The sequence below is a fragment of the Lepidochelys kempii genome, chromosome 7, assembly GCF_965140265.1.
Source record: "Lepidochelys kempii isolate rLepKem1 chromosome 7, rLepKem1.hap2, whole genome shotgun sequence".
Taxonomy (NCBI): Eukaryota; Metazoa; Chordata; order Testudines; family Cheloniidae; genus Lepidochelys; species Lepidochelys kempii.
This window is the reverse complement of record NC_133262.1, coordinates 92,511,335-92,520,966: the sequence shown is the minus strand read 5'-3', so window position 1 is coordinate 92,520,966 and position 9,632 is coordinate 92,511,335. Positions and strand designations below refer to the sequence as shown.

Here is a 9,632-nt window from a genome sequence, read left to right as displayed (position 1 = left end):
CCTAGTGGTCTGAAAGTCAGGGGGGTGGGGGAAAAAAGCAATATCAACAGACAGCTGTCCTAGTGGGCACTGGATAGACAGAATGATTAGCATTGCTGAGCTATTTAGTCATTGCCAATGGAATGATGAGCTCATGTTGCATAATGAGTCACATATTCAGTGTGGTTAGACTGTAAGCCTAACCCTCTGCCACAGAACACCCCCACCCTATCCTGACCCCGACACTAGGTCTGGCTAGTTAACACATGTGGAATGAGACTGTACCTACCTCTGAGCTGGCAGCATTAGGCATGTACTTAGATTCCCAGGTTGGAAGATTATCTCACTCAGTCTAAGTTCTCCCAAAGATATATAAGCTAAGCTATCGTGGTGAGTCTCAGCAGAGCTGACCTGAGCACTAGCGGATTTCAATCATAAAGGAATACAACCTACAACCATTGGCAAACATGATGATGCTGAAAGTAGAGGAGCTGGTAGGTATAAGCTACTTTTCATTCACAATTATTGTTATTTCAGGATTTTTCTTGTAACTAATCAGTGGGAGTCTTTATTATTACAGGTACTTAAAGGACAACTATCACTGTGATATTCTGGTACATAATTATACCTATTATATCACATTATGCTTGGAGGAGCTTGTTTTAATTATTCCTTGAGTGTTGAGTTCACCATGTAATGTAACAAAGTAGTTGACTGGGTTTTGTATTGGAAGATGACTCACCAGAAGAAATGGTGTAGCCTGGCATTTGTTGTATACTTTTTACTTTGTTTTTAAGCTTAGTTGCTGCATTTGTATGCAAATCACAAACATTTAAAAGGTGCACTCAGTAAAAGGAGAAAAAGGTCTAGATGTTAATTAGTTCTCAACCAGGGGTACATGTACCGCTTGGGGTAGGCTGAGGTCTTCCAGGGGTACATCAACTCATCTAGATATTTGCCTAGTTTTACAACAAGCTACATAAAAAGCACTAGCGAAATCAGTACAAACTAAAATTTCATACAGACAATGACCTGTTTATAGTACTCAATATACTATACACTGAAGTGTAAGGACAATATTTATATTCCAATTGATTTATTTGATAATTATTTGGTAAAAATGAGAAAATAAGCAATTTTTCAGTAAGTGTGCTGTGACACTTATATTTTTATGTCTGATTTTGTAAGCAAGTAGTTTTTAAGTGAGGTGTAACTTGCATGCAAGACAAATCAGACTCACGAATGGGGTACAGTAGTCTGGAAAGGTTGAGAGTCACTGGTGTAGATTATATAAGCAAGACTGTTTCCTTTGTACTTTTAATGTAATATTGAGAATCACTAACAAAAATTCCTATAAACTGTTTTTCATGGTTTAAGGAGTTTTTTGAAAGATAATTTGTAGTGTTCAGCCTAACATAAACTTGATTTGACCAATAAACTGAGCAAACAGGACAAATGTAGAGGAACACTGGAATGTTGTTAGGAAACTCCTTTTCCTCCCAGAAGAATACTTTAACATAGAATTGCTGTACAGCATAGTTAGTAAATACTGGAGTTAAATTCTTTGGCAAAGTCCCTCCAATTTCTGCACTGCTAAATTCTCCAACAAACCAAATTGTGTGACAGTTTTTGATTGCAAAACCATTCCAGATCATATGCTTTTAGCAAAATAAATCCCAAACAGAAAGGTTAACATACACACTTTGAAAGTACTTTATCAATCATAGGAAACAATTTCAAGGACTGTTCTCATTTGTATTGTGACATAGCAACAACACCTGGTGTGTATAGACTACCTAAAGCTACCATTATCCAGCAACATTGAAGTCAATGGGAACTTTACCATTAACTTCACTGGGTGAGGAGCAGGCTCTTAGCCTATGTATCACACCTGTTTTAACTCTATTGTATGTGTCTGAATTAGATGGCAAGCTCCTGGACACTAGCATATCTTCAGCTATGTCTGCAGCATGCAGACTGTGCTTATAAGTAATAAGGAATGATTTTGCATTGATAGGAAGTTGATCAGGTTGCTTTAATGTGTCTTTCCACCTTGAGCTTCTATGACTCTGATGAACGTTACACAGGATAGAAATTAATGGGAAAACAGAAAGAGATGTTGGCTTTGTCGTCGGACACTTGCTGCAGTAGTACTACTGTTCTCAGAGCAGCAACCAAGGCCCAGCCAGTCAGAAAGGGGATTCAGAACTTCATAATCCATGCTAACTGCTACAGGGCCTGATCCAACATCCACTGACATCAATGGGAGTTTCTTCATTGACTTCTATAGATGTTGGATCAAGCCATTAATGAAATTGCAGCAACCATTGTCATAAAGCCAATCCTGTTGCAGAGTGTGAGTAAGCACTGGGTTCCGACTGTCACACACACACAGTCTAGGGACAGATAGAACACTTACACATAGGTTTTTTTTAACCACTGCAATTGGCTCCTAGCTACTAAGTGTTCCCAGTAGGTGGGTGCTTAAGACATGGTGCTGCAATCACAAAACATTGTGTTCCCTTTTACAGGTGACAGGGAAGAAGAGTGACAGTAAAGAGACTGTAGATTTCCTCCCAGAGGACTTCAAAAATGGAGAGTACGAAACTGCTGTAAGATTAGAGAAACAAGAGGACCTTAAAACACTCCCTAAGCACTCCCTGACCCGAGGAAACCTGACCTATGAAAAGGAGAAAAAGCAACAGGCAGAGGTAAGCGCTTTGATTTTGTGTTCATTTTTATCATCATGTGGCTGCTGTACTGGTGTAGCCCTAAAATGCCACATGATTTTGTTCTAACTAAAATAATTTTATGATGAGCATAAGAAGTAAAAACCTTTGCAGCTCACTTCCCAGTGAGAAAGGAAAGGATCCCATGGTCTTCAGTGGACTTTGCATCAGGCCAGTAATGCTGTCAAGCTGTTTCTAAAGCTCTCTTCATTTGTAATTTCTAACTGAAGAACTAGGAATCTTTTCTGTCCAGAAGGTACCTGCTGCCAGCTGTAGAGTATGTTAAGGAGTAGCATATATGGGAAAAGCTCTCCCATTCATAAACATAACCATTGTCACCATCAGCTAGACAGCCCTTATTCCCCAAACTGGCTCACTTATACCATTCCCTTGCCAAGTGTTAATAGCAAAGTTCTGTACTTTAATCTCCTGTTACTAAGGGCCTTCCTTTCCAGGACACCCTGCGATGTGCTTACTAGCCAGAAAGCCAGTGGCTTTGGATGAGGCCCTCATTGCAGAGCACATCCAAAACAGGAGAAGGTGAAGCTACTTGATTAAAATTCCCCTTAAAATAGACATGAAGTGTCTGTGCACCAAGTCATTTTACATTTTTAGTTATTTAGGGCCAGATTCTAGCCCCTTTACTCTCCTCACGTTGCACTGTAACAGGGCATGCTCTGGTCCCACCCTCAGATGCCCCAGAAACCGCTCAGACTCTCCACCAAGTAGCAACTTCGCATGATTGATTTACATTCCCATACAACAAAATTACATACAGTGCATCCCTCCTTTACCCTTTCCTGCAGGGCCTGGGAAGTATAGAGATCACCCTTTCTTGAGAGCACTACATTCAGATAGTCCTGCTTACTCCTTCTGTAGCCCCTGTACTACCTTCCTGCAACCTTACTCTATCAACAGAGGGATATAATTGGATTATCCAGCCTCCAACCTGATCAGATAATTAGCTTATACCTCCCCAATCAGACTTCTTAAGGCAGCTGGCTGATGCCTAAATGATCAGAGGGCTGGCTCACCTGCTAGCTTGCAGCCCTGTTGAGTAATCCTACTGAAGTCCAGAGGACTACACAATATGGGTAAGAATGGTAGAATCTGGCTCTTTATCAGTTAGTTTTTTAGTCAGTAGGGGCCAATTTCATACTTGTAAGCAGGTATAACTATAGTGACTTCTGCTGCACCTTTTTACACCAGATCTGAATTAGGCCTTAAGCATTTACTGGTGCCTCTTTTTGAGGACAGCAGTGAGCTTTTTAGTAGATTACTGCGGTGTAACAATACTGAATGAAACTACAGGTCAGTATGAACCCTGCATTTATTTAAAGGTGTATTTTCCTTTTGCTATCCATAGTATCAGTACAATCATCACAATTCACAGGTTTCATACATTTACGGTCAGAAGGGACCATTATGATCATCTGTCTGACTTATATTTCACAAGCTGTAGTATGTCACCCAGTGATTACTGCATCTACCACAAGTTGTGGTTGAAAGGTAGAGCCCTGCAAATCTGTGTATATCCGCAAATCGTGGATGGATATGGATCCAAATTATATATCTAGAGCCCTGCAAATCAGAGGGTATCCACTTTATATTTGAGGACTGTACTCCTGGATTGGATGTGGATAGAAATTTTGTATTTGCGTAGGGCTCTATTGAAAGGGCATAACTTTTAGAAAGAGATTCAAATTAACTTAAAGGCTACAAGTGATGGGGTATTAACCACATCCTTTAGTTACTATTCCAGTGGTTAATTATCCCATGTAGTTAAACAGCGGCATCTTATTTCCATTTGAATTTATTTGATTGACAGTGTAAACTGCATTGCCGTGCTGAAAGGAAAGGAGTTTTGCATTCCCTCTGGACTCAGTCTTATCATTTGCTTGTTTCATTCAGCTCAAGAAGAAAAAGCTAGAGGAGAGACCAAAACTTGAAAACTTGCAAGATCTTGAAAAAATTATTCAGCTGAAGAAAAGGAAAAAATGCACAAAATTGAAGGTGCCTGTTTTAAAGGAACCTGAACCAGAAGTTACTGTAAGTTCCATTGTTAGAAAGTGCATTCTTTTATGAAAGACTTATGGAATTTCTGGAGCAGTGTACAGCTGTAACACACGCTTATATTCTGTAAATTTGTCTCCATCAGTCAGAACCAGTGGACGTACCTACATTTTTAAAAGCTGCACTGGAGAATAAATTGCCAGTAATTGAAAGATACCTGTCAGACAAAGGGGATCCAGATGCTTGTGATAAGGTACAACTTTTATTCTTATTACTTCAGAAAGATAGCAGCAAAAGAGATCACGGGGTGTAGTTAGGCAAAATTCCAATTTCCGTTACATTTTGTAGCTTCTCTTATCCTTTTGCAGCATAAAGGAAAGAGAGTTAACTACAGGAAACTACAACTTACTACGTTTTCTTGCTTTAAAGGCACCCCTGGGAACGAACAAGTGTATTTTACCTAGGAAAGTCTGTATATTTATTGGAAACGTGCTGGCAATCAGGAAACCCTGATTTCCTTTGGCAAAAGGCCTTTCAATGCTGCAGGATTCCACGACAATGAGCTATAATACAGAAGGCTTTCTGCACAGTTACCAAAACAGGATTCTTTCATTCTTAAAAAGCACAGCTTTGTTTGGATATCTGACTCTAACACATTCCAAGCTAGGAAGGAACTGTCTGATTCCTTACACTATACCCTGCTTTAAAGTGCATTTGTAACATAGTATGATATGGATGTGGGAATTCAAGAGGTTCAGAAGGTTTTTAATTTGAATGCCACATTGCAGACATTACTCATGCCCTCTAAAATGTGCTGGGTAGGCAGCTGTCATCTAGGAGGTTGCTATTAAAATTTAGTAGATTTAAGGTCTCAAAAGCATACGCACTCAGAAATGAATCAGCATAAAATGTGTGTTTGCTATCATCCCAGGGTACGAGAAGGAAAAGGATTTCACAAATCCCTGTGCCATGTACAGTATTTGACTTATCCCTGTTTTAATTGACAGTACCAACGCACTGCATTGCACAGGGCATGCTCAGAAGGACATCTGACAGTGGTGGAAAAGTTAGTGGAAGCTGGAGCCCAACTTGAGTTCCAAGACATGGTATATACATCTGTTTAAGTTTCTTTGCAAAACCCACTGACCCATACAAGAGACGTCAGAATTACAGGGTCCGTCACAAAGCAATTAGAGCAGCTTTTCAGAGTGTACCCCAAAAACAGGACTATTGAGAAGGAAATATAAGGGAAGGGTGTCTGCCCCTCCTCCTGCACCCTCCCCAAATCGGCTGCTGAAAGATGTGAGGATGAGAAACAGACTGCCCAGCATATCTTCTGTTGCTTATTCACAACAGAGCCTGACAAAAGCCCAAAAGAGTAGCAAACCTGGGATCAGGACACTACTCAAGGCCTGTCACCTCTACAAAGTGGTAGAGATGAAACAGCCTCATCAACTGATCGCAGGTGCACTGCAATACAACCCCAATGCCTGGGCTGGGATTTTAGCCCGGAGCAGAAGAGAGGACACTGCTCTTCTGGAATGCTGTCCCTAAGTGAGGTTGAGTAGCAACAGCATTTGCTGCTGCTTCTCCCCTCCCGACTATTTGCAGGGAACAGAGAAGCCTCACTTAACCTTCCAGTGACTGGAGGTGGGAGTTGTAGAAGGGATGAAGGAACAAGAAGGATTCCCAAGAGGCAGGAGGAAACCTGGGGAGTAGATGGTGAGAGGGACCCCTCCCCATCTGCAGAAGAGCTTGGAAAAGATAATGGTTCTTTACACTGAGCTTTGTTTTTCTTATGTTTTGGAGTCCAAAAGGCAACAAAACAGAGTAAAAAAAAAAAAAATGCTAGACATCAAAAACTGAACACCAGACTTGGCTGCCCAGAGTTAGGTTTCTAAACCCATAGCAGGCACCCAAATATAAGTAGCCTGATTTTTAAAAGTGCTGATCACTCACTGCTCCCGTTGAGTTCACTGAGATTTGTGGGTGCTGGACACTTTTGAAAGGGCAGATCATTCAAAATTAGGGAGGGCCTCCATATAGGCAGCCAGGTTTGAAAATTTTGGACCTCTTGTTTTAAATTACTGTGTAGAAAAATAAATCTGCACTTAGTACAGGTTTAATTTAAGGCATGTTATAATCATCAGGTAACCCATAGCCGGGCCCAGACACCCTCTACTATTGCAGTGTTGCCAGATCCTACTGCCTTTAAGTACAACATGCAATGATTGTGAAGGATGACAAATCAGCAGGGCTAGAGACAGTCGGGCCAAATAAGAAAAAGCTGCTAATAGCTACAGCTCAGTGGTCGCTGACTTGCAGTAATTTGATTTAGGTCAGACTGAATTAAAAATTTTTAAATGAATAAATATTGGTTTTATCACAATTGTTTAATTTGTTGGGTTTTGGTTCAATTATTTTATGGTTGTAGCTTGAATCTACTGCTCTTCACTGGGCATGTCGTGGGGGAAGCCTGGAAGTTCTGAAATTCCTGCTCAACAAAGGAATAAACAGAAACGCCAGAGACAAGGTATGTTCTTATATGGCTTTTTAAGCTGGATGTGAAAAATGGATCGATCCTCAGTTCATTATTTTGGCAGCTGTTCATCATGTACTGGCTCTAAATCAGATTTGATTATTTTTTGTTGATGATTTTCCTGCTCCCTCTGATTGTTTTCTCCCTCCCGTTGACTAGTTGCTCAGTACACCTTTGCACGTAGCTGTGAGGACGGGTCAGTATGAATGTGCTGAGCACCTCATTGCCTGTGAAGCAGAGCTCAATGCCAAAGACAGAGTAAGTAAAATATATAAATTTACTTAACATAGAGGCTAACTCTCAATTACAATCTAGCACTGAGCTGACAATATGCCTTTATAATTCCACCTGATTGTAAAATGACTGTGTCCTTTGTTCAGTCTTGAAAGATGGGTGAGCACAGCAGAATCTAAGCCAGCAATCAATCTTGTTTTGTTTGTTTTAGGAAGGAGATACACCACTTCATGATGCAGTGAGGCTGAATCGTTATAAAATGATTAGACTCCTGATTACGTATGGAGCAAATCTACATATAAGGAACTGTGTAAGTAAGATTAGTACAGAATCTTCCCATCAGAATAGTTTAATAGATCTGCAGGCTAGAAAGAACCATTAGGATGATCTAGTCTGACCTCTTATTTAAGATTAAAGTAGAACGTATTGAAAAATGGTCTGTTTTATGAAAAATTTTCAGTACATTTTTTTAAAAAATCAATTTTTTTATCCAACTCTGATTTAAAATTGTACCCCACCTTAAATCTACCCAAGTGACCTATCTTAAAAAAAAATGCAGAATTATTATTATTTTGTAGCGATTCTTTCTTACAACCTGTTGCACTTTCACTGTATGTTCGTAATATTTTAAACATCACAAACTGAAGTTAACTCTTAACCCCTTAAAAAGAAAGTCAGCTGATGGCTGGTCTTGGCTGTGTCTGGATGAATAGTTCATTAGTAACCTGACCAGCTGGACCTATAAATCAATCAGGGAGAACTCTGGCTAAGCAGAACTTTTAAAGATTAATTTCGGAAGCCCAAAAACTGACCTTTTGCATTTGGTAATTCTGACAGTAGCAGCTATGGAGTAACAGGAAAATGTCTGTAACCAGTTGTTAAAATACTCATCCCTGCTCACAAAATCAGGAAATGTTTTTCCCAAAGCCATGGCAGGCTGGAAAGTGACCTCTATTGCCATCAATCACCAATTTTTGCACTTGGATTTTTCCCAAATTGTTATCTGCCTTGCTGCCCAGGGACTGCACTTTGCTAAGACTGCCAGGCAACTTCCTCAGTCCACTCTATTTAGTCCCTCTGTAACACAGTCACTAATGACCATATTCATCAGCATATGTATGAAGAATGATGAATGGACAATAAGTGCTGAAAGCCAAAAATCTGCTCGCTTAGGCCTTGTCTACAACAAGTTGTACCTGTTTAGCTTAAAGTGTGATTTTTTTTTTTAAAAGCTGTTTAGTTAAACTGTTGCAACCCCCACTTATTTCAGTTTGAGTGATTTATGGTTTAGCTAACCAAATTCCTGATTAATTTAAGCTAAAACAAAATAAACTTTGTGTAACTGAAAAGTTAGATATTTTAACAGATTAAATTTAAAGTGTGCTTTATTATTGATCAGGACGTTTACTAACAGCGTCTGCTCCTGCAACCACTGAAATTAGTGGATATTTGTTAGCCGCTAACTTTGAAAGGAGCAGGAATACTTCTATAGAGCAGGGCAGTGAATACCATGGTGATGAGTTTGTCAGAACTTAGGTGTCATCAAATATAGAAAGACCATACATTAGACATATGTGTCTGACACACAGAACTAGAAGAGAACAGGGACATTAATTTACGTAAGTTTACCAATTGAAATTAAACCTGGTTCCCCTCACTCTTTTTTGAATAGGAAAAGAAAACCCCTATGGATCTTGTTCTTCAGTGGCAGAATGGCACCAAAGAGATATTCAACAGCCTTAAAAAGAACTCCCACAAGAACTCCCATATAAACACATTCTGAAGAGAGAAAAATTACTTGCCTGGAGAAAAGTAGTCTTCTCTTCAACAGTTTAAAGGCACCAACCAACCTCAAGAAAAATTGCACTGAACATGCTATTTTTACTGAAGAAAAAAGTGTAGCCTAGCAGATTATTTGTAGCTGCCTTTGTTGGAATACTCTAGAACAAAGATTCAGAAATATTTAAAAACCATTTGTGTTAAAATTCCATTGATTAAAAGTTGCTCTATTTATTTTATTTTGTTAGTTCAAATGATTATCATTGTTGATCTTTGTCAACAAGTCATGTTACCGTTGTTTTTATACAGAAAGCTAGAGTTACTACTGTGGTAACCTGAATCAGTCGGCAATATTAACA

General features: G+C 39.5%; 1 protein-coding gene across 1 annotated transcript; it reads left to right on the top strand.

The window, feature by feature from the left end:
- The first annotated feature begins 391 nt into the window (after positions 1–391).
- ANKRD1 (ankyrin repeat domain 1) lies at positions 392–9,418 on the top strand. Its single transcript, XM_073354933.1, has 9 exons — positions 392–473; positions 2,511–2,690; positions 4,620–4,757; positions 4,867–4,974; positions 5,729–5,827; positions 7,156–7,254; positions 7,420–7,518; positions 7,706–7,804; positions 9,167–9,418. Exons 1-9 carry the CDS (start codon positions 447–449, stop codon positions 9,275–9,277), a joined length of 960 nt encoding a protein of 319 aa, XP_073211034.1. The 5' UTR covers positions 392–446; the 3' UTR covers positions 9,278–9,418.
- The last annotated feature ends 214 nt before the right edge of the window (positions 9,419–9,632 follow it).

What these genes read in the sequence shown, in the direction of transcription:
- ANKRD1 (XM_073354933.1), top strand. Translation starts at nt 447, where the DNA reads ATGATGATGCTGAAAGTAGAGGAGCTG. An exon ending in TGCTGAAAGTAGAGGAGCTG is followed by an intron (nt 474 to 2,510) that starts GTAGGTATAAGC and finishes TCCCTTTTACAG; the next exon opens with GTGACAGGGAAGAAGAGTGA. An exon ending in AGAAAAAGCAACAGGCAGAG is followed by an intron (nt 2,691 to 4,619) that starts GTAAGCGCTTTG and finishes TGTTTCATTCAG; the next exon opens with CTCAAGAAGAAAAAGCTAGA.